We start from the raw sequence: 24,529 nt of genomic DNA, 5'->3' as shown, positions 1-24,529 counted from the left end.
CCTATTGTGTTGCCAGTCTCGTTCCTCGAGGCTAGTGCACATGGCTGGCGTACATGCAAAACCAAGGCATGTGATCTGTGCATGTGGTCGAGTATGCATGCATTACCATATTGCTCTAATACAAATGTTCCTGGTTCTGTGTTGATGATTATAATTAAAAATACTGTTCATATTTATCATCTTAGTACATTTTGGAGGTGTTTTATAGTTTAACAATCAAAATGGGTAGTTATGTGGTACGCTTTTGTTTGTTAAAAAATAATTATAGGCTTGCAGGTTGTAAATATAATATCTCTAAAATTAATTTAATGATAAATAATGCAACCACGCCAAGTCATATACACCATTAATTTGTTGCCCATCATTGTCTACTACGATTGCTGGTCAATAATGGTATCGCCCAAGAGGGGTTAATTAATTTACACAAGTATGCAATCCTACGTTGGGGTCTAGCTGGGCTATTGCATTGATAGGAATAGGGGTGAGATGTATTATATTTGAGGGGCACTTTTCAAAACCCTTAATTTAGATTAGTTTTTCAATTTTTAAAAAATAATAACTTACTTAGGCATCAGAAACAAATTTGTTCGATCATTGGATTGACTGTCGATGCTTGTTATTAATGAGTGAATGTTCTTAGTTATCCAGTAGTTTCAAACAGAGTTTTGGAATTAAATCTAATACTGGAACTTTTTGCAACTATTGCTATGTTGCGTCTGGAACCTTCAGACTTCCTCAGGCAACTAACCCGTTGGACTGGTCACATGATAGACAGCTAGGTATCGTCCCGATGCCCTGGTCCCATGAGATAAATCTCGGAACGCGTGAAGAACCACTTCAAATCCTACGGAATTTCCACATCCTTCAAACCAGTTAACATGCTTCGCGGGAAACTTGTGAATGTAAAGGACAAGCAGCCGAAGGATAAACATTCAAACTTAGTGTACGGGGTTGTGTGTGGTGACACCGATTGCTCAGCGGCTTGTGTTGGAGAAACCAAATAGGCGTTAAAAACCGGTATTGGTCAACATAAGGAGACAAAGTACCAACGAAGCGCAAAACTCCGCTATACCTCCATTCGAAGGACACTGGACATTCAATTAAGAACGAGGAAGTTGTTATTCTTGATCAGGAGGAACAATGGCATAGGAGAGGCATAAAAGAGGCCATTTGGGAACGCATTGAGCAACCATCACTGAACAAGAAAGGGGGACTCCACTTTAACTTATCTCATGCATGTGACCGGGCCATCAGGAAGATATCTAGCCATCTATCACATGACCAGTCCAACAGGTCAGTTGCCTGATGAAGTCTGGTGGTTCCAGATGCAACATAGCAATATTTGCAAAAAGTAAGTTCCAGTACTAGATTTAATTCCAAAACACTGCTTGTTATTAATGAACTAACAATTAATTAATCAAAATTAATGCTTATATTGGCCAATATCAATACAAGCAAAGATTCATATGTTATCACAATTAACAATAGTCAATTAATAGATATGATGCATAATAAAGGATCAAACAAGCATCGATGGTCCTTTACCTTGGGGCAGATTTCATGTACAAATAGAGAGCTCCCTCCTCTTAAACTCCCAACAATATTAATTATTGTCATCATTGCCTGCATCATCACAATCTAAAAATGTTATTTATTTAATTTCAGACTGTAGAGGAGATGATTGAAAATGAAGAACTGCCTCCAGATTACAAGGATCCAATCCTAGAGGTGGAAGGACATGATACAGAAGCAGAGAAACATGGCATAGAAACGAAAGATTCATCTAATACCAACAAGCCTCCAGAGGAAACTATGCAGATCAGTGATGGTGATGTAGAAAGGGAAGGAGGAACAGAGACGAAGACAGAGGACAAAAGTCCTGAAGCGACAAACTTAGAATCAGTATCACTATATCAAGACCCACACAGAGAGTTCTTTGGTAAAACTGTAACAGCAATAGCAGAGTGTTGCAACATAAAGCGAGTGAAAACCAAACACACAAAGGAGGAGCTCGTCAAACATCTCTGCTCACAGGAAGTCTATAGTCAAAAGGATTATTACTCAGGTACTAGTAATATAAATTTGTGATAAGGCGACAAAAAAACCCCAGAAAGTTCAACAGGCAGTGACAGTTGATGTGCTGGGGCTACTGATGTGCTGGGTAATTGTGTGAGGTACTGCATAGGCTCTATATGGACAGTTGATGTAAAATATAATCAACAAAAGTACATTTCAAGAACAACAATATACATGAAGCTAAAAAATAACAAACAAAAATACTACAAATTAATCCAGTTCATGCATAGGTTCTATAGGGACAGTTGATATGCTGGGGAATTGTGCTCATCATGTAAGCTAGCTCAAAGAAATGTTTCTTGAGTAAGGATTTGAATAACTCGATTGACAAGCAACTGCGAATAAAATTGGGCAGACTGTTCCATATGTGAGGGGCTGCCACAGAGAAGGCGCGATCACCCCATGACCAAGATGATTTAGGTTGAACAAGGAGAGTTTTATTTGCAGAACAAAGACTGGAGTGAGAAGGGTTGTAAAAGTCAAGAAGTTCATGTGTGTATCATGGGAGAACAATTCCATTGACAACATGATATGCAAGCAGCATAGCTCAAATGTTTATTTTTCATTGCGCAATCTGATTGGTCAATGTGCGTGTGGCACTATTAAATACACAATTACATTATTTCCCATATTTGGTAATGTCTTGCGAAGCATGTTACTTTAGAATACATTCTGCTTAAAGTATAAAATGGGTGTTATTTTTATCAAGGATGTGAACTAAGGGTCCACCGTCCAGGTTGAAACGCTCATAAAGTCGGCCCTAGTCAAATTTGTTTTCTTCCGTGTTTAGAAAATATATATCATAAGCTTTACAATGATATATCATTTGACTTCAACGATATCCAGAAGCGGAGTTATGACTTGTTAAACTTTGCTCCTTCAGTAAAAGGGTACCTTATTTTGGCACTACATTTTTTCTTTTTTTCCACATTGCTGGTATTAAATATCAAATGGTCATAATTGGCGGTCACTTAAATCATCCTCAACTGAACGAGGTTCAGGAATGTCCTGTCATTGTTAATTGTTGGTTAATCCACCACTTGAACAGGATTTAGCCAAAGCAAACAAAGACTTAAGCTTTTTACTAATGCTATACATAAGTATAAAGCTTATTATCCTCTTCAACAATAGGATTAAAGATTGGTGTTTGACTGGACTAAAATGAGAAACATGTCGGACAAATATTAGGGACATATTAATACAACCTCTATGCATATTTTGTACTGTAACTCGAAATACAATTTGCCGACTTTACGAGTGGTTTGAGATGGATGGTCACATATGTACTTCACAGCGTACACCGAAGCCATTACATGTATGTTGTTGGTCTGTTATACAGGTCTTACTCGAAACCTTAATGGAATTCAAAAGGACGTATGGAAGCATGTGTCACGACAAGATTGGATCGATGTTGTTGAAGAATACAAATCAAAGGTGGAAAAAATGATTGCAACTTCCCGTGTACAGATCAAGCAAATGCAAAACTACTACGAAAATGTGCAATTTGTGAAAGAAATCAGAGCAGAAGTAGAGGCGCAACTCACTGAGGAAAGCAGTATTCCTCACCAGGTAGGGTTCATATAATAGCTTTTTGTGATGTAAGCATGATTGCCAAAAATGTTCAGCCCAATTTGTGGGCCAAATCATCGATAATTAAGTCACCCAATTTTTTTCTTGACTAAATCTGCTTTAAAAAACATTTTTTTTTCTTCATAGGAGCAGCTCAGTTCTTTAGCTACAGCTATAATGGTTGAAATCAGCCCTCTCTCTCCAACTAGGAAAAACAATAGGTTGACCATCATTATTTTTTACAACTGGCCCTCAAAAGTCCATGACATCTGGATATTACATACTCTTCAGGCAAATTCATGCTAGAGTTTGTAGACAGAAAGCAAAAGAAAAAGAGTGCTCAAGATCATTTAAAGTTATTTGATCTTGCTGGATTTAACATTGCAAATCATGACCAATCCAAATTTAGCTAAAAGCTGCATATTTTTGAATTTGAATATCGCCGCAACTAACTCATTAGTGGGATATGTGCAGGACAAATGCAAAATATGTTTCTGAGAAAAACATTTAAAGGATGTGCTACTAATAGCATTGTTAGTACTCCTCCAATATTATATATCTCAGTGGACCGATTCCATTTAAAAGTTAAGTTAAAAGGATTACACTAAACTGTTATTTAAATAGTTAAAAAGGAATAACTTTTATAGGATATACCTAGCTTTAAACTTATACACCTGTATCAAAATGATTGGTACCCATCAGTTTCCATGTTTATTGACAAGCCTGCTGCTTCCAAATGCAACGTTGGATCACAGTAAAATGGCCTCAATTTGTGAAATCTGAGCATATCAGTCTTTCAGTGTATATCTATTTGCATTGTGATGTGTCCTGTTCCAACTCACTGGTACTCTACTTAATCATTTTGATACAAAATTACACTAAAAATGGAAGATTTGTTCACTTTTTTAATTGTGAAAACTGAGCATATCAGACTTTCAGTGTCTTTTGTACCTTACGCCTGTGTTGTTCCAACTTTGGTACTCTACTTAAGCCATTCAATGCAAAATTACACTAAAAGGCTTGCCCAGATTGTTCACTTATGCAGTCATTCAATTTGTGAGTGTATTATATTAATGAAATCTGAGTCTGTAGCTATTTTCAGCTGATAACAAAGTCTCAAATTTGGCAATTTTATGCTAATAGCAAAGTCTCAAATTTGTGCAATTTTAATGATGTCCTAACTTTTCTAGAAATCAAGCACATAATTTTCCATTTTTTATTTTATTTTATTTCAGTGTGAACTTCTTTGTCAACTAGGGATGAAGAAATATATCCATGCATGCAGAGATGCAATGGTTGATTGGTTCTGCTATGTGTGCATGAGAGATTATGTTGACTATCAGGTACAATAACTGTAAAAGTAACTTTTTACCATATGTGACCCAACGCCAGAAATTGAGGCTAATGTTGGCAAATCCCAATTTTAATTATGGGAAGGAATGTCTAATACAAAATAAGACTTTCTCAGACCAATAACTTTGTTTGCTAAAAATATTATGGTAAATTGTATTTTGCTGCCTTTTTTTTATATTGTCACCATTGACCTGTTAAATGAAACTTTTAATAAATCATAACTTGAATTTTTTATTTGAGAGCTAGGCTAAAATAATGTTAATTACTCATAGGAATATGGTAAAAAACCCACTTAATTCTAGGTAGTGAACATGCTTTCATTGAGTTAAGACACAGCTAATTTTGCTTTGAGCTTATTGTCTTGTTTGCTACTGTGTTTTATTTGAACTTGCATTCAGTTTTTGACTTGAATTTGTTTTTAAACTACAGCATGTAGTTTTCACTGTTTGATTTTATATCAAACATTTAAAACATTGTTTTGTTTTTTTCCCCCTGAAGATTGTTTAGTCTGTATTATCTTGCTTCCTCAAACGTCAGTTTTTTTGCCTTTTTTGTCTACTTTGGTTTAAAATGTTCTTTGATTCATGTAGAATACAGATGATTTCATCAATTTTAGTTCAAGGATCAAATTTTGATGTTTTTAAGGCCAGAGTAATGACACAAATTCTGTCCACGCCCGATCTGGATTTCTCGCAATTCTATCAACACTTTGTATTTTTCACTTGAAACTGATAAAATACAACTTGCTTATTTATTCATCATGTTTGCTTGAGTGATTTACATCCCTTTTCAACCCTAAAAAGTCCAGACTCAAGACAGCTATATTTTGTATTTCCATTGATCCCTTTGCAGGTTTAACATCTCAATCTGCGGGCCTTGGAATTGGTCATTTTAGGCTATCAAACTCTTACCTTCTTCTATGCCTACATTTGCTGTTTTTGTCCCCCCTCTGCATAAAGTTTAGTCTGTATTTTGCTTGTTTCCCAGCATGTCAAAACAAAATTGATCTGCCACTTTTTTTGTAATTTTTTGAATTTTCCACTAAAAGCATTCTTTATAGATTCATTTAGAACAAATGATAATAAGACCATGCTCAATTTTAGCGCTATAGTCTTACCGATCAAATATAAGAACGATGTTTTGCCTAAATGGGATTTCTCACACTTTTGACAATATTGGGCCTAACTGCTATGCAAGCAAAAGGTAAACTTTTTTCACTATCGTTTAGAGTACATCAAAGTCTAGGGAAGGTTTTCTTATTTTTTCAAAATATAAAAAAAAAAAAAAAATATACACCATTATGTGCAATTTTGAGCTTAATAGAGTGACAAAATTGTTTTTTATATTTTTTCTCAATATTTCAAAAAAGGAATTTCAAAAAACCTTCCCTAAGTTCAGTGATCTTCTTCAGAAAAGCTAACGGATTTGTTATTTTGAACAGATTTTTTTTTAAGTTGTACAAAAATAGGATAAAAAAGTGATCTCCTGTCATATATACTGATTGTCTTGAGTCACTGAAATTTCAGTGTAGTTATTGGATTCCTTACCCAATAATATACATAACTTTTGTTACACAGTTCAGAAATAATGATTTTGAGAAAATGCAAAATACTCTGCCCTTAAATGGGATACACACATGGGCCAGTGTAGTAATCTTCAGTGGTAAATTGTCTAACTTATATATTTTGTTTTGCAGATTTACAGTGATCATGTGAGAGGCATTGGATATCGCAAGGGACACGATGAGAATATTATCAAAGCAGGAACTACAATAGGGAACATGTTCCTTATTAAGTATCTCCAAAGGAATCTAATAGCAGCTCAGCATAAGGAGGTATGCCAAATAGGCCAGAAAAAAAATTGTTTGGTTGTCCATAGATCCCCTTCAAAGGGTAGGGTCGGTCAGACTTTTTTTCTACTTTTTTTTTCACTTAACAATTATTTTTCAAGTTCATATGCATAGCCAACAAGACATGACTGTATGCCTTTAATTAGCTTTATAATAAATAGCCCAAATAGGTGTGAATTGGAATATTTCTCTACTGCATGCTGCTTCATATTTTTAAATGGTTTAGAAGTGTGAAGAAGCTGTTTAAAAAACTTTTCAGGATGTCAAAAATTTTGAAAGAAAAAAAAACCTTTTTCTGGAATTTCCCAATTTTGTACAGTAAAACCACAATGAAGCAAACTATTTTCCAGATAAGGTTCAGTTGGAAGTGGACAATCAAACAACTTTTTTTCTACATTGCAGAGGTATATAATGGTATCATTACATATATGCAGAATTGATCAGGGGTAATCACAGTTTCAAAACCGATCTTAGGCTAAGTCCGAAGTTTTCCTGCACATTATGACACCAAAATGGAATCAATGTGACTTCAGGAAGGTTACAACAATTGAAAAAAAGGACATTTTTAAAAGTGATGATGTGACAAAAATTCCAAAAAGATAAACAAAAAGAAATGTTAAAACAATTTAAAGCAGTTTTATTTCAATTTTACATGTATAAAAACTATGGTTTAAAAAGTACCAAAATAAAGGTATATTATCAAGGCATGAACCCCCTAATGCCCCTATATCCCTTCAAACATAATAATAATCGGACTATTATCGTGAGAATATTCCAATCAGAGCTGACATTGAACACTTTTGTTGTGACATTAATCAAATCACTGTTTTTACATTTGAAGCTTTATTCATGACACAAGATTTACAAATTTTAAACACAAGTTACAACACGGAAAATGGATTTTAGAAAATGGTAAACTTCGGACTCTATCTTAGGCCTTATAGAAGAGGTAAAGTCTGTACGGAAACTGATGATCACAGTCAACCTATTGTCATCATTTGTTGATCAACCAATCAGTGTTATTGTTTATCATTTCTGCATTTATGTAAGCCTCTACATGAGGCTTGTCCATATAATGAAAAATTGATTGGCCATATTTGCCCTTGTATATATATTAACAACAGCTTACTATAGGATCCAGGCCTATATCCATGGTCATGGGATAATTGATAAAAATATTAAACTACCTATAAGGACCAAATTCAAAGAAAAATTAGCAAGGGGACCACTTTTTCATGTTAAACCCTTCAAATTAGCTAAGAAAAGTGAATTTTAGGGGCTTAAGTCCACTCCTTTTTGCATGTAAGTGAATTGTTTACGAAAAAGGCCTACTTTTGCGAATAGATTACCATCTCTTATATGAGCAATGAGCTATTCCATTAGAAATCCACACGGGGAGTGTGTATTTCAAATGGGGTTACCTGAATGGGTGACTCCATTTGTGGGTGATAGAGGTCTTGTCTTCTATGGTGTGAATGGATTTCAAATGGTATTACCCAATCGGCAAGGATAGCAACTTGAATCATGTCATTTTACAACTCCATCACACATTAACACTGTGGACATCAGGGGCGTATGCCTAAAGCATGCATAATCATGTTATTCTTGATGCGCACAACAACCTGGGGTCTATGGTTTCTTGGTACGCCCCACCTAGTCACCCACCATCTGTTGATCTCAACACGGTCATTTTATCCAGGCCCATAACAAGGATTTATTTGGGGGGGTGCTGATTTTGAAAAAGTGGACAGGGGATATTGAAAAAGTTGACCTTTTTTCAAAATTTGGCTCTTTTTTGACTGAAAAGGCATAAAAAACTCTTTTATTTTACACTCGCAATTAGGTCTTTTTGGGTCAAAAAATAAGAATTTTTTGGCCCCCTGATTCCATCTTATAGTATACAAACATGACTAGAATAAGCTGTTATCTTTTGTCACACATTTTAATTAGCATCCTCATGGCAAATCGTAGTGAACCTTTCCTAACAAAGTCTGGAATGGACAGTAATGATACGAAAATTAATGAATTTCATCACCATCTCAAGGACATGAGTAACAGAATCTACAAACTATTAAGTAACTTATGCTGTAGCACTTGCAGAGTCGTAATTTAAATTCATTATTCATTGTTATATTTTCAGCAGGATTCTAGCGACCATAGTGATCATATGGATGGAGGCATCAAAGGGGAACAAGATATGTCTTCTGATGTTGAAGACGGCCCTGTGAAACCTTCTCAAGTACGCGATCAAGTACGCAAAGCAAAGGAATTAGCTGAATTAGTGGATAAAGACTGGTTCTGTAATCTCAACCGGCTCAGAGATTTTATGCCGCAGATTCCAAGTGTGTGTAAGCAGTTGGAGAATTGTGATGACATCAGGGAGATACAAAAGGAATACATTTCTGCCGTCAAAGAGGGAAAGACAACGGTCGAAAATGGAAATAAGGATAAGGAGTATGGATATAGGTTAAGCAAGTACAGGGATACTAAGAGTTATAAGCCATATGAGTATAAGTGTAAAAATCTCAAAGGATGGATCAGGAGCCAGGTAAAGTTGTGATTTAAACACTGTCATGCGTTTAGCTTTATATATTTTTTACGTTAATCAATGATTATATTTGTGTTGTGGGGGCATTAACTAGTATTAATTTTTGAATTGAAGAAAAGTTCTCATTTGAAAAATATCTCAATCGTAAGCATTTAGTTCAACCTGAGAACGAACATCTGCGATAAAGCGCTTAAAAAGTACCCAGTAATAATAAGGTCTTAAAAAAGTTTGTTGCCCAAAAATCTGAAAAAATAGGACCACATTTTTTTTCATATAAATTGAATTTCATGACCTGTGTCTTCTTCTGAGAATAAGAATTGAGCCGTGCCATTCAAAATCCATACCCCCCCACATGGAAGACATGACCTTAATCTTCCACACATGGAGTATGAATTTCAAATGGGGTTACCTGAATTTGAAATCTACATTCCATGTGTAGCGAATGAAATACATGTCTTCCATATGGGGTGTATGGATTTCACATGGAATAGCCCATTTTGTGGTTTGTGTGTTAAAGGAGTATTTCTTGATCCTAGCATCCTCTTTTTATGACATTTTCAGTAGATATCCACGAAAAAAGCTAATTCCCAAAATTTCAGTTGATTCCGATTTTGCGTTTGCGAGTTATGCATGATTATGTGTATTACACTGCTCCATAGGCCACTGTTGTAATTTTGTTCTGGTATACCAGAACGAAATACAAATTTGATGATATTTTTGCTAAACGAATTAATCTGCAAGAAGTATTTGGTACATAAACATTATGTAGCCAGAGGTTTCCAGTGGTATAAAAATCTCCAACTTTTTTTGAGAAAAGTGGGGGGATGAGGCTGTGGATCACGAAATGCCCTTTTAATTGATATATTAAAAGTACTCTATATATTTATATAAAGGTTTGTTTTTCTTATTGTAGAAGAAGCTTTTTGCAGAGTTAAATTTGAGTGAAGAAATCAAAGTTGTCAGCATGTCAGATGAAAACAAATTCACCTGCTTCTTGTGCCACTCAAGTATCCCAACTGCAAAAGTAAGTACATAATCATGTCCATATACCAGCAGAGAGTGCCATAACACTTAAAGGCCTTTTCAGTGATTTGCTCATCCGGACGATCATAAAAATCATCAAAATTCAGATTTTGCTACCTTTGTCAAATGACAATTTGAATGACTTATCCTTCACTTTAAACAATTTATAAACAATTTCAATTTTTTTTTACACTTGCGCTGGGATCACTGAATAGGCCTTCAAGGTCTCGGTTTCCCACCTTTGCACAATATTTTTGTGGGATCTGAGAGCACACCAGACACACCTAATTGCATTCTTAATACGAGGAATATCAAATAATTTTGACCTAAGATTTTTAGGTTTTTGGAAAACTTCATGTTTATCTTCAATATGAAAGGTTTAAATTTTCATATGATGGTCGGCTTCTTATCCAACTATATACACTTTACATAGCATTAGATTTACAAAGTCTACCTAGCCTACTTCTAGGACAGCTTAATATCAATAATGTCAATTTTTAATAATTTGACGTAAAATTTGTATTATATCACAAGTTGCATAAACTTATTTGATTTCAGAAGGACATTCCTTGTATTCAGAATGCAATTTGTTGTGTCTGATGTGCTGTCAAGCCCCACAAAAATACTGTGCAAAGGTGGGTGACTGAGCCCTTAACTTATGGCAAATTTATAGCGCTGTTATCAATTATAAATTAATGGTGACAGTGTTTGTTGGTGTTTAATTGCATTCACAATAAATTTTATGTACAATAGCTGTTCATGGTAATGAAAATATATATAGAAAAAGTAATACAATGAAAATATACATACAAAGATTATTAAGGGATCCAAAATGAGCGTTTATTGCGTTTCGACAGTATTTTTTGTGGGACATGAGAGCACCTCAGACCTATCGAATTGCATTCTGAATACGAAGCATGTCTTTCTGATATCAAATATTTTTCATTTTTTAAAAATTACAATATAATACAAATTTTATGACAAATTATAAAAATTTGATATTTTTCAAATTTTTGATATATAACAGTCCTCGAGTAAATTATATAAATCTAATGATATATTCTTAAAGTGTATGTAGCAGGGAGGAAAAGCAGACGGTCAATTGAAAATTTTGACCTTTAATATTGAAGATATGGATTTTTTTCCCAAAAAGACCTAATTTTTTTTGGTGTTTTGGAAAAAAAATCCATATCTTCAATACTGAAAGGTCAAAATTTTCAATTGATCGTCGGCTTTTCATCCCACCTACATACACTTTAAGTATAAATCATCAGATTTATAAAGTTTACTTCAAGTACTGTTAAATATCAAAAATATCAATTTTAATGATTTGCCATAAAATGTGTATTAAATTGCGAATTTCAAAAAATCAAAATTATTTGATATCAGAATGACATTCTTCAGTATTCAGGATGCAATTCGATATGTCTGATGTGCTCTAATGTCCCAAAATAAATACTGTCCAAACGTTCATACCCATACAAAGAGTACTAAAATGAAAATATACATACATACAATGAAAATATACATACAAAGAGTAATATGTGTCAAATAAGAATCAAATAGTTGTATTTCATGAAACTTATACTTAATGAACAAGTAACTCTGTAGATTTGTTTTAAAGGCCCAAATGCTATTATATATAAACCTTAGAGGAAGAGATAAACCTTGGATGCAATGAGTCCCATAGTTTGGATGATCCAATCATTAAGTGTCTTGCTCCCATTGGGTGTTTGCAGGGTCGCTTTAAGAATTTCTTTGCCAGATGATCATAGGTAGTTTTTTACCTATAATACATGTGACTTCAAAAACATATAATATGGAAAATAAGGGTAAAATGTAAGTATTTTTAATGATCTGTATGCATATTGATCAATGTTTCGGTGAAATTAGCTGTAGAAGTAGTGATGTAACAGGATTAATTACCATAGCGATGGGTAAAAAGTCAAAACTATTTTTGAATGTATTGCCCTGCACTAGACGTACGCCCTCTGTATCGCACCATAGATTATCATTGAATAGGCATAAAGACCTGGATCGTAATTCTATAGAAATTTCACATTATGCAGAATCCATGTACGTTTCACTCGCACCTGTATGATTAGTGTCTTTGAAAAGAGCAGTATTTAATTGTATTCAATCTATGATTGTACACATGAATGCAGCCTGTTTATAGTGTGTGCCAGGGCGATACATTCAAAAATTGTGTTGACCCATTGCTATGGTAATTAATCCTGTTACATCTTATCCGGCAAATTGCTTGAACTACAATATTTAGGGCCCCTGTGAGATCTTGCTCCTGCACTACAATTAGGTATGCTAGGTGAATTCAAATTTGCCATCAAACTGCATCATTTTATATATCAAATTAAAGCCCTTGAGTAAACAAAGTCAACACTGAAAACCTTTTTTTCATAGCACTTTCCGCAGCAAAGTTACATCTTGTCAAAGATTGACTTTCATCAAAAAGATTCAGCTAGCAAAATTCCCCAAAACGGCATTTCGGGGTGTTTCTAGATCTTAGTCTCATGGCGATAGCAGCTTTTTTTAATGGAACTGCTATCAAAATCCTTCTAAAATTCCATGTGCGACTTGATTATCACCATAAATAATCATATATTTGGGTCAAGTGAAGTATATAGAAAACATTTATGTAGGTTTCCTTCACCGACCTATTCTCGAAAAAAATTCAAATTTCTATGTAAATATGCATTGTGTTTGGGCCCCGGTCTCGGCGAATTTCGCTGACTAGCAAATGTGTTAACTAAGGTTTGCCTGGGATACCTACTACAATGACATCAATGATTTCTCTGTCTCTGTTTGTCTTGTCTGCTTTTCTGTGTGTTTGTTTGTCTGTCTTTCACTCTCTTGCTTTCTCTTTATCTTTCATAGCAATACAATGAACATATCACCAAAAGACTGCATACGGGTAATATGGCTGGCGTCTGCACAACATTAGGCAAGATGTTCTTTGTCAAGTATCTTCAAAAAGTAGCTGCTGACGTTCCCGAACCTCACTTTTGTGATTTGTGTATGCAGAAATATACATGCTCAAGAAGTGAACACTGCAAATCTCAGTTACACAGGGCAAGGGTACGTTAATTGGTAGTTGTACTTTCAACAGTAAATTTCAATTAGAATATCAACTCATAATACCAATCAGCTGGTCAGAAGATTTTTTTTTAAATCACTGATTTAAATCAACTTTTTTATTTTCTTACCATTTTTGATAAAATATTTCTTTCTTAAATTGACTGTTTTACTTCATTCCTAATGCTTCTGCAAATTTTGGATACAATTTAAATACCTCTATGATGTCCTTTTATCAATTACTAAAAATTTACCTTCAAGGTGCAGAATTCAACAAGGTGCATTGTAGGTGCAACTTTTGAAACTGCCTCTTTTCTAATGCAATTAACCATTGTGACTGAACGCAGTGAGGTGTGATGCTATAAATTGGTCCACATGTGTAAAACAAATAGGGCTATACATATTTTTAAAATAGGGCTATACATATTTTTTGATATTTTTACATTTTGGAAAATATTTCTTGACTTATTCTAACAAGTATTAGGGGGGAACTTATAAGTTGTGGACTGTATATGTACAATGTATTATGAGGTCCAAAAGGTATAATGTATTATGAGGCCCAAAAGTTTACATAATTCCAGGGTTAAGACCAACCTTAATAAGAAAAATCATTTATCTTTTCCTTGCCTGTAGCATGCCAACGTACCATTTTGTGAGGTGTGTTGCTTCAACTTCGGAAATGTCAAGGATCTGCATCACCACATGTCAAGGCAGCATCACAAAAATGTAAGCATAAGTCAACAACAAAAAAATAACCAGTTTTAAGGGCGGTCAAACTTTTCAAGTAGAGCCGGTCAAAAGCAATCAAATTTGACCAAAAATGGGATATTTTACATGATTTTAGCAAAGTAAATCAAAGTGAAAAGAAATCTGCCAGTCGGGCCTGTAAAGCAGGGTTTTTTTGTTGTGTAATAAATAATTTGTTCCCTATAGATCACAATTTCCGTATTCTGGCATGGTTGTGTTATCCAATAATTTGTCTCTGTTTTCTTGAAACAGATTCATCAGGATCGTTCATAGTTCATTTGATTGATAAAGGTTCTTTTTCAGATCCAATTAGAGTGATACTACTCACTCAGAAATATTTCAATTCCTTTCAGGAATCTTGTTCACTCTGGTACTGGTGTTTCTAGATGTTTTTAGAACTGGCAACACTCTTGTCTGGTTTTGTTGTCTCTGTTTTGTTTACAGATAACATGTCATATACCGTAAAAACTCAATAGTTAGCATTTGTGCTTACTATCGTGCGCTTTTGAAAATATGAAATTGTACCAAAATCTGGCGCTTTATCAACTGACCTAATGGAGTTGAGACACACATTTGCAGGTTTACTTGTTTGTATATAACTATATATGTGTATCGATGATTTGCTCAAAACCCTTTACACTTTTGTGGATTGGGCTCTTCATGTTTGCATGTTTTAAAAGTGCTTGATAGTAAGCATATATGCTAACTATCAAGTTTTTACGGTATGTGACCATCCACCACAAATGGGCAATAATGTTGGCAGAGCTTGCTTAGAGATATGGTTCATTAAACTTCTCTCAAAAAACAATAGAAAACAAATTTACTGATATTTTACTTCCTTGCAAACAAGCAACGTTGACATGTAATATATCTTTATAAAGCTTATTTTAAAGAGAATTTGTATCAATAATAAGTGAAAACGCTGTCATTGCAGCCTATTTGTGGTGGTTGGGGAAATTACATCAGGAAAGGATTATGCTTCTGTAGTTTGTAGCTTTGCATGTAATTCAGTCTTATATTAAAGTTATCAGTGTTTTCACCAGATTTGAGTTTATTTTTTACCAGGGACCCTAAGGTGGACCACTAGGCATCACCTGTGAGGGCTCTCCCTTGCACCAAGAATTTCATTCCCAATTGATGCAACAAAAAATCAGTATAGAGGGAACACTGTACCTACGAATTTTGAGGTGTACTGTATTTTTTTCAGATCGTACAGCAGAAGATCGAAAGTGGTGAGCTGCCCCCAGACTACACAGATCCAATCCTTAAGGTGAAAGAAGATGATGCAGACCCAGAAACGGAAGACTCCTCCCATACCAAGCCTCCAGAGGAATCTATGGAGATTGGTGGTACTGATGTTGAGCAGGAACAGAAGGGAGGAGGAATAGATGGCAAAGACCTTGGACCAATAAACTCAGAATCATTGTCACTATTTCAAAATACAGACAGGGAGTTCTTTGGTAAAACTGTAGCATATATAGCATCGCACATGAGGTGGAGAAACATGAAACAAAGTCCCAGGAAGGATCAAGTGATCAGAGATCTCTGCTCAGAGGAAACTTATCGCCAAGAGGATTATTACTCAGGTAACTATATCATTGAGTTGGCAATCAGGCAGCATTGGGGCCAAAAATGTTATGTGTGTTGTTAGGGCATTTTTTTGTATGTAGTGATAATCAAGCTTAAAGACTTCTACAAAGTCTATCAGCCAGTGCAATCTAATTTTTAGCAAATAATTTTCTGCTCTTTTTTATAACCAATTAAATTACAGTCAAGCCTTTTTAATTTAGCTACGATTTTGAGCCTATATTACAGTAAGTGACGTGATGGATGTTCTTAAGAATCTTGATTTGTCCAAATCTCCTGGTCCTGATGGCATACTTCCTGTCTTTTTAAAGGTTTGCTGTATTAAGTCAGCTCCAGTGTTATGTAATCTTTTTAATGTTATTCAACAGCATGGTCAAGGCCCTAGTGCTTGGAAAAGGGCCAATGTTGTCCCTATCTATAAGGGTTCTGATAAACCCAAGGATGATCATGTAATAAATTAGTTAGGCCTACCACCCAGTGTCTTTGACAAGCATCATGGGTAAAGTAAAACCAAATTTGGACATAGCTACACTATGGGAACTTTCATGAAATGAATTATTTGAGGTCAACTTGTAAAATAGGCTGAAAATTAAGAAAAAATGTCTCATATCTTTGGACGACCCTATCTGGCACCGCTTTCCCAATTTTTGTGATTGCGAGGATTACATGACATTAATTTTTATACCTTTTTGCCCCCTGTACTGTTCAGATCTGAGTGAACACCTTTTGGGAATACAAAAGGACGTATGGAAGCATGTGTCACTGCAAGATTGGATCGATGTAGTTGAAGAATACATATCAAAGATGAACAATGTGTATGAAGCTTCCATGAGACAGTTAAAGCAAACACTGACGTTCTTTACGAGTCAAAGAAGTGTGATAGAACTTAAGGCTGAGGTAGATGCTGAACTAACAAAGGAAAGCAGCATTCCTCATCAGGTGAGATATGCTAACATTTTCACCATTTATACTTTACATTTTGTAAAGCGTACATAAGAGGGAGAAGGGGTGCAAATTAGCGGGCATTTCTATAGATATGTAAGAAATGTGACAATTCAAAGAACAGACCTTCCAGAATAGGTAGCCGTTACTCTGATTTTCATGCCTAAAAAGGTAATCATCAGACGACACGGTGAAATTCTACTATCTCTTGGGAATGTGAAAGAATATACATTCCATGGTGTCAACACAGCCAAAGTCTATTCCAGAGTCAGTCTGTCTATCAAAGATACTCAGAAAGTGTTCAACTGCAATAAGAAATGTGACAAATATCTAAGGCCAAGAAAGTGTGAAAGGAAAATAAGAGTTAATTCACCGTCTTAGTGTGACATCAAGATCAATAGCTGCCAGGTCGATTGGTTCACATTATCTGTGTTCGGAACCAGGATCAAAATGATCACAACACAAAATATATATTGAGGGCTTAGTGCAACAATATCTCAACTCCAATTTTGGCAAAAATGAGATTTTGGTATGAAAATGTAGCTAGCAACATTGTTCATTTGACAGCGACAAAATCTTGACTCCACATGATATATATTTACCCAATACACAAGTGAAAATCAGGCTTACTAAATGTGTCAGAGCAACAACATCTTAATTCCAGTGGAGTTTCATAGAGTTTGCATTGGCTCTTCAGGGGGTCTTTTGCAGTCTGCACCACAAAATCTTATCGCCATTGAGTTACAATAATGTGGTTTTGTGTTTTTCTCAAAATGGCAATTTTGGAATTAAGATACTCTTTCCCTGAGCCCTCCATTTATGCCTACATTTATTATCTTATAATTTTTCCCCATGTTTTTCAGTGGGAACTTCTGTGTCAACTTGGAATGAAGAAGTACATTCATGCAAGTAGAGATGCAATGGTTGATTGGTTCTGCTATGTGTGCATGAAAGATTATTACAGCTATCAGGTATAATAACTGTGAAAGGGAATTGTAGACAGTAGTTCTATTCTATGAATTGAATAAGATCTTTTCAATCTTTTTAATACCCAGCAAACACAAAATGTTATACAGATGTCTGGCTATATAAACGGTATACAAATTTAGGGTATAAAATGTTTTGGTAACGTTCAAAAACATTTTTGGCAACTTGCTACAAATATTCTAGCATAATGTTACCTAACGTGTTGACAACATTTAAAAAATGTTTTATAGTGTTTTTTCGTATGTAATGTTTTATTTACATTTTCATGAGCTTGATATATCCAAACATTTAAATGTAGCGTCTTTTGTAAGTGTAAAGATACCTTTTGTAAGTAGTATATATGTATAACACAATAAGTCCAAATCAGAGCGGGCAAAACCACTGATCAAAATAAGTGTTGCCGGTGCGGCACAATTTTGTTTCCCCAACTTCAATTTGAACGAAAAAAAGAAGAGAATTTCAATCATGTGAAAAACAATGTTGGTTAAGAAAAATGCAACAAGAGCTACCCACCCTTTTCCAAGCTATTGGCATGAACTTAAGAATTTGGCAGTTGCAGATATTAGGCATCAGCTGGAGTTGCACAATTTTGCTGACTTTTCTTCAGGTAAAATTGTGAAAATATTTCTGAGGATTAGTTGTCAGGAGAGGTTTCCAAAGGGCCTAAAAATGCATAAATCCAGGAACTTCCAGGGGCGCTGTCCCTGTACCAATAACTAGGTAGGAAAAGAATGACTGACCACAGCTGTGGAAAACACCCTCTGTCACTGGAAAGGCATGTCTTGCAGCGAAGAAAAACTTGTAAGAAAAGGCCAGATGTTAAATACTTGAAACAATCTACTGGACATCAAATGAACAAACAAAGAAACTATCTGTTAAATCATTGGTCGCATCGCATACTGATCTATTCAACGCATTAGGCTTTTCGAGAAAATCACAATTTAAATTTCTGTTGTTGGATTTGGCTTCATACTTACTTATTTCTCAATATAATTTCCTCAACAAGGAGAGACTGTGAAGTTTTATTTTGGTGAAATTTACATGTCCCATCATTCAAGTAAAGTTGTTTAATATGGTGTTAAACTTACAGCTCTGTATAACCGACTCGTTAAAGTCAGTTGTATGTGAAACAATTTTTTCTCTGTCGCTATATTATATATGCTACAGTCTCACTATGTTTTTCTTTATACGTATAGATCTCAATGTGATGCGTGTATTGGTTGCGAATGTAAATAAGCCCTGAATAGATCTGTATATGTGATGTGTCGTTTTACCGTATAGATCTGTATGTGATATACATACTAATAAATGGGTAAAAGTAGCTTACATCATTGAAATATGCTGTATGTGAAACACAAAATTAAAAAAAATAGCAAATAGACTCAGTTTTATATCTCATTAATTAGAAAGAATTAAGGTATGTAAGTTGGTGGATTTGAAGAGCTCCAAAACATATTGCTAGGTACCAATTTTCTAAAAAAAGTCAAAAATCTCGAATAGAACCGTATGTGACGCGACCGACGAAATATCTGTAATGATGTTTGGTTCAATATAGATCCATGTATTTATTAATATTTCTTGTTCTGTTATATATGTGTTATCATTAATTTTTAGTCGTACAAGGGTCATCTGAGATATATGCATTATCACAAAGTTACGCAGGCAGGGACTACGATAGGCAACATGTTTCTTATCAAGTTTCTCCTAAGGTCTCTTGTCAAAATGCCAGAACCTCACCAGTTTTGTTCATTCTGCGATGTCACACACACATATCCATATCTCCATACAATTGTCAATGGGAAAGGACCTCATGGAATTTTGGAAGAGCAGAGAAGGGTGCGTTTTATAATCAGGTGTTTCTATTCTTAAAAATATGGAGTTGTTTCAATTCCAGTGACACCACATGCATATTGCCCTGGGTTGGACTAAATTCACTGGAGGGGTTTGGAAACTAGAACCTCAGCTCTGTTGTATTGATTTTTGAAGTAAAAATGCTAACACTGATTTCAATACATCCAAAGGTCCAGGGAAATTAATGAGGTGTCACTGGAGCTGGAATAGAGTGACTGACAGTCCCTACTGATAAGACTGAATTAGGTGGATGTATGTACGTATGTAGTTGGATACATGACAAGAAGCTTGTCATGTAGTAAACAAACCATTTGATCTGGGCTGGGCCAATGGTTGATTACCTTGGGTTTTTTCTATTTTCTATTTTTAATTTTCTAGCCTCATTAAATCTATTGACTGCTAAACCAATGCAATTGTAAACTTATACTGATTTTACATTCTTGTGCATTTGTACCACAATAACCAATCAAATCAAAGAATTTGCTTCCACTTAAAGTAGATTTTATCGATCACATCGAAGTGGCAAGGTCTCTTCCCCTTCTATATGCTGACCAATAGGTCAACTGTTGTCAAGACCGTTGATCAGCCAGTCAGTATGATTGTTTATCACTTCTGTGTTTACGCTTGTGTATGTTTGGCGCATAGCATAGACCACAGAAGTAATAAAAAATTACTTTATGAAAACCAAAGTTTTCTGAACAGTACCAAATGGGTTTTCACATCGACCAACCCATCCGTTGAACTTGTCAATCAAATCAGAGACTTGACAATAGATAAACCAAACCTAGAAACTTCAAAAAACTCCTATGTGCCATTGGCCCCTGAACATGTTTAGAACAAGACCTTCTATTGGCAGTTTTGGTTTATACATGTTCAAGGACCACAAGTACATATGTTTTTCCTGCCCAATGACGATGTGCAATTTCTATATTGACATCAAAAGTTTGTCATTGTCTTTTTTCTTTCAGTCAGGTGATATGAAGTGTGAAGTGTGTGACTTGGTTTTCCTTACACAAGAAGAGAGAACACAACATTGCCAAAATGTTAGGCATAATATGGTAAGGCTTCATAGGAATAAAAACGGCATACAGTTGCAAATGAAAATGACAAATATTTACCCTAAATAATTATGTTGACAGAGGCAAACAAGATACTGGATATTACAGCTGGAAAGTTTCCTTTCTAGGTTTAGGTTGATCTCATGTTAATTGTTATGAGTTTGCTGATATGTCAACTATTGTTGGTATATTAAATTTTCAGACGCTGGTGTAAGCGACATGCGGTGTGTCAATGCTGCAGTGATTGCATACTTTGCAGGAGCTCTGACCCTGGTTACTGGTTGTTTACTAAATCCGCTCTCTTGGTTTGTCACTTAGGCCACAAAAAAAAATTGATTGGCGTAACCCGACCGACCCTAAAAGTAGGCCCGACACTAGACTTTTTTTCCTCTTTAGTTCCAAAGCCTTTATCAAATGCAATTTACAACTTTAAAAAAAAAAAAATACCTGCCGTAATTTTTTTTTTTATGTTACGCAAATCGATTTCTTTTTTGTGACCTTATGGAATACAGATAATATACCTCCAGCAGTCATCGGCAAGATCCCAAAATGGAACAGTAATCTATATCTTTAAGCTTGAGTGTTGCAAAGGTTTGCAAGGGTGTGAGAGACCAGATATTTATCTGTTTCCAGATATATTTTTTCAACTTCCAGATATTTTTCTACACTTGTTGTGTACAAATGTATGTATAATTTCAGATTTTTTTAGCTAATAACAGATATTTTTTCAAAGACACACTCTCACGCCTGGTTTGCGTACACATTGTGTATTTTGGCACAAGGCGTTACACACAGAACGCAAACAACCACATAGCGAAATATTCCAAAGGTACATGAAATTGCTCCATAAGCGACACACAAACATAGCAGAGTCGGTACTCTTTTATTTTACCTCATTCTGCATGTTTACACTGAGCACTCTGTATTTTTACTCAGTATTACCTGGTAACCCACAATCTGATTCAGGTAACAACCACCACGTTTCTACAGATGCTTAAAATAAAGGTTGTGGTGTGTACCGGAAGTACTGAAAATGTTTTGCTGACCCTCAAGCTGCTTTTAAGGTCATGATGTGATACATAAAATAAGTTCAACACCCAGCAACCGTTAACCATTGTGTTTCCACTGGCAGAAATACCGGGTATCACACCACGTGGTCTACCTCATCAGGTGGATCACGGTTGCCAGGTGTCCACACCGCATCACTCTGAACCGATCTGTTTCCACTGGGCACATTAACCTGTAACACTCTAAACTAAACCACATTATCCGCCAACCGTTCCCTAGTAGAACACACAGATTGTTTGATACAATACAACATGCTATACCATCCCTTTTGTATACTACAGGTCAAAGTCTGCAAGATCCAGAATGGATTTCTACCAGCTGACTATAAAGATGAAGTAGAACAAGATACTGCTGAGGAATATGATGCAGAGAAACAGGAGGAAACTCTAGATCAAGAAGAATGTTCTAGAATGGAAGAGGAACTAAAAGCTATGGGTGAGAAGATGTATACTATTAAAAGAAACTATAGTTTACAGAAAATGTCCATAGGTCTAATCAGGGACTTAGGGTCTTTTTATCTTTTTAGTTTTTGTTATTCTATTATGTAGAAACAGAAATGCAAATTTATAATATTAGTTGATCTGTAACTTGGCTTAATTGTTAGGTTTGGCATATCAATGTATCTTATTCCAATAGAAGTGGATAGTAATAAAGGGTGTTTTCAATCATACTAGATAAGACCTATATGGAGCACTGGCTCATGTCTCTTATAATCGCTAGATTTTAATATGCAGGATAAGCCTACAACAGGTCTGAACTCAGATTTAAAATTTTGATGTTAAACTGGTCCACATTAATGTGACACTTTAAAACAGACTTCAGATTTGCAAATCACCATGCTTGTAATGCTGTGGATGATGTCGCAGGCCTGCACTGTATCAGTGGCGGAGCCAGAGGTAGACTATGCCATAGTCGATTTTTGATTAATAAAAATATGTTATTAATCATGATGAATGCATTCAGTTGAACTCAAAATTATAATGATGTTTTGGTTACATCAAAAAACTGGACTAACTTTTCATAGACAGCAGTGTTAAGCATGTTAACCACATTTCAAACTAAGTGTCCACTTGGGAAGCTAACAAACAGGGGGAGTACGGTGACTGAAAAGATCAGATGTGAAAATCTATCAAATATGCACAAATTGATGTATGCTTAAATGTAATAGCCAGAGTATGCGCAATGGGCAAGTGGACTGCGGAGAAATCTAAGCCCGAGGGTGCCCCCATTAATCATGCACATTATTTTCACCCGGTCTGCAATCCTCTCCCCTCTTCTCCCCTAATGTGTTCTTGCTGTACTTTTCACTATGCAGGTCAAGATGCTGTGACTGACTACATTCATGGGTTCTTCTGTGTGCCCTGCAATGTGTTTGTTAACAGAGTCACTTGGCAGGATCTAGAACAGACGCAAAAGACTCATGTAGGAAATAAAATACACATAGAAAATGTGAAGGTATGTATCATTAGATATTTAGGTGGTTGCAGGTTGATAGTCCAAGTCCAAAAACCCAATAATGTAGTTACAAACCCTAATCCTTACCCTAACCTTCACCATAACTAGAACATAAGCCCTAACCCTAAACATAACCATAACCCTTAACAATAGTCCAACTCTAATTCTGACTCTGAACGTAACCCTAGCCTAACCCATTCTTAAGAGTAACCCTAATGCAAACCCTAATCCATAACCCAAATTCTAACTTAGAATGCTCCAACTTTGTTCCATTTTGGACTAATATTTGGTTTTTTATAAAGACATTGTTCAATTTGTAAACAAATTACAACACAGTAAGTAGCCTTTGGGGCAATGTAGTACATTGCAATCCAATTATGTGTAACCGACCAATTCAATGTCCGAATCAACTGAAATGTTGGAAATAAACCTTTTAAGCCTAACACTACCAGGTACTACAAAATACTACTTGGTATGCACTGTTCGTGTGTGCATCCCACATGATGTGATGAAGCAATCGCCCAAAGTGATATATAGGAACGCTTTTGCTGGCCAGGCCAGCGCAAGACCTGTGGCAACGTGTTGGTGACCTAGTGGTTGGCATACAAGGGGTCTCGGGTTTGAATCCCATCGAGAGTAAACAACTTCTTTGTTTTCTCTCTTTATTCCTTCCTTCTTTCCCTTCCTGTTGCCAAGAAGCCCTAGGGGCATTAGGGTTAATGGATATCTATTGAACCATACCTAAAAAGCAGAAGGCTTAAATCACATACCATTTTATTCTCATCCTAAAACAAATCAAATCATTAGTAATATAATTATGTAATACATATTATGTATTTTATTTTTAAAACACTTCCAGAGATACTACCAAGAATTAGACAACAAAAAGAAAGAAGATCAAGAAAAGATTGAAGCAAGTAGCTCCCAAAGTTTGGACAGCACAGCAAAAGATGCCTGCCCTATCAATGAAGAGACTGACAAAGAGACAAAGATTGACTCCAGTCATGAGGTAGGATCCAGTTTGAAAGCAATGGGCTATTCCATCTGAAATCCATACACCCCCTTTGGAAGATGTGACCTTAAACTCCCACACAGGGAGTGTGAATTTCAAATGGAGCCACCCAATCAGGTAATCCCATTTGAAATTCACACTCCTGTGTGAAGATTAAGGTCATGTTTTTTAGAGGGTGTACAGATTTCAACTGGAATAGCCTAATATTGCAAGATTTGCTCAAGATGAGGCCATCCAGTTTTCTCAAAATTGTCATCTTTAAGCATTTGCAATTTTAATGAACATACTAATGATTGATAAGATGTAAAAAAAAA

General features: G+C 35.4%; 1 protein-coding gene across 2 annotated transcripts in view; it reads left to right on the top strand.

Annotated features, from left to right (window-relative positions):
• LOC140136940 (uncharacterized) overlaps positions 1-24,529 on the top strand; it is a 32,201-nt gene that overhangs the window by 4,700 nt on the left and 2,972 nt on the right. The window contains exons 5-20 of one of the 2 annotated variants that reach the window (XM_072158592.1): positions 1,666-2,065; positions 3,416-3,645; positions 4,881-4,988; positions 6,695-6,832; positions 8,991-9,395; positions 10,309-10,419; positions 13,311-13,511; positions 14,142-14,234; positions 15,463-15,841; positions 16,552-16,781; positions 17,648-17,755; positions 19,386-19,607; positions 20,591-20,680; positions 22,030-22,183; positions 23,064-23,203; positions 24,063-24,212. In XM_072158592.1, the coding sequence (XP_072014693.1) occupies positions 1,666-2,065; positions 3,416-3,645; positions 4,881-4,988; positions 6,695-6,832; positions 8,991-9,395; positions 10,309-10,419; positions 13,311-13,511; positions 14,142-14,234; positions 15,463-15,841; positions 16,552-16,781; positions 17,648-17,755; positions 19,386-19,607; positions 20,591-20,680; positions 22,030-22,183; positions 23,064-23,203; positions 24,063-24,212 (3,159 nt within the window). Of the gene's footprint in view, positions 1-1,665; positions 2,066-3,415; positions 3,646-4,880; positions 4,989-6,694; positions 6,833-8,987; positions 9,396-10,308; positions 10,420-13,310; positions 13,512-14,141; positions 14,235-15,462; positions 15,842-16,551; positions 16,782-17,647; positions 17,756-19,385; positions 19,608-20,590; positions 20,681-22,029; positions 22,184-23,063; positions 23,204-24,062; positions 24,213-24,529 lie in introns of both variants that reach the window. The other variant, XM_072158591.1, reaches the window with a different exon arrangement.

The sequence above is a fragment of the Amphiura filiformis genome, chromosome 17 (genome assembly GCF_039555335.1).
Source record: "Amphiura filiformis chromosome 17, Afil_fr2py, whole genome shotgun sequence".
Lineage (NCBI taxonomy): Eukaryota > Metazoa > Echinodermata > Ophiuroidea > Amphilepidida > Amphiuridae > Amphiura > Amphiura filiformis.
Note: the sequence above shows the minus strand (reverse complement) of the source record. Positions and strands in the feature narration are given on the sequence as shown.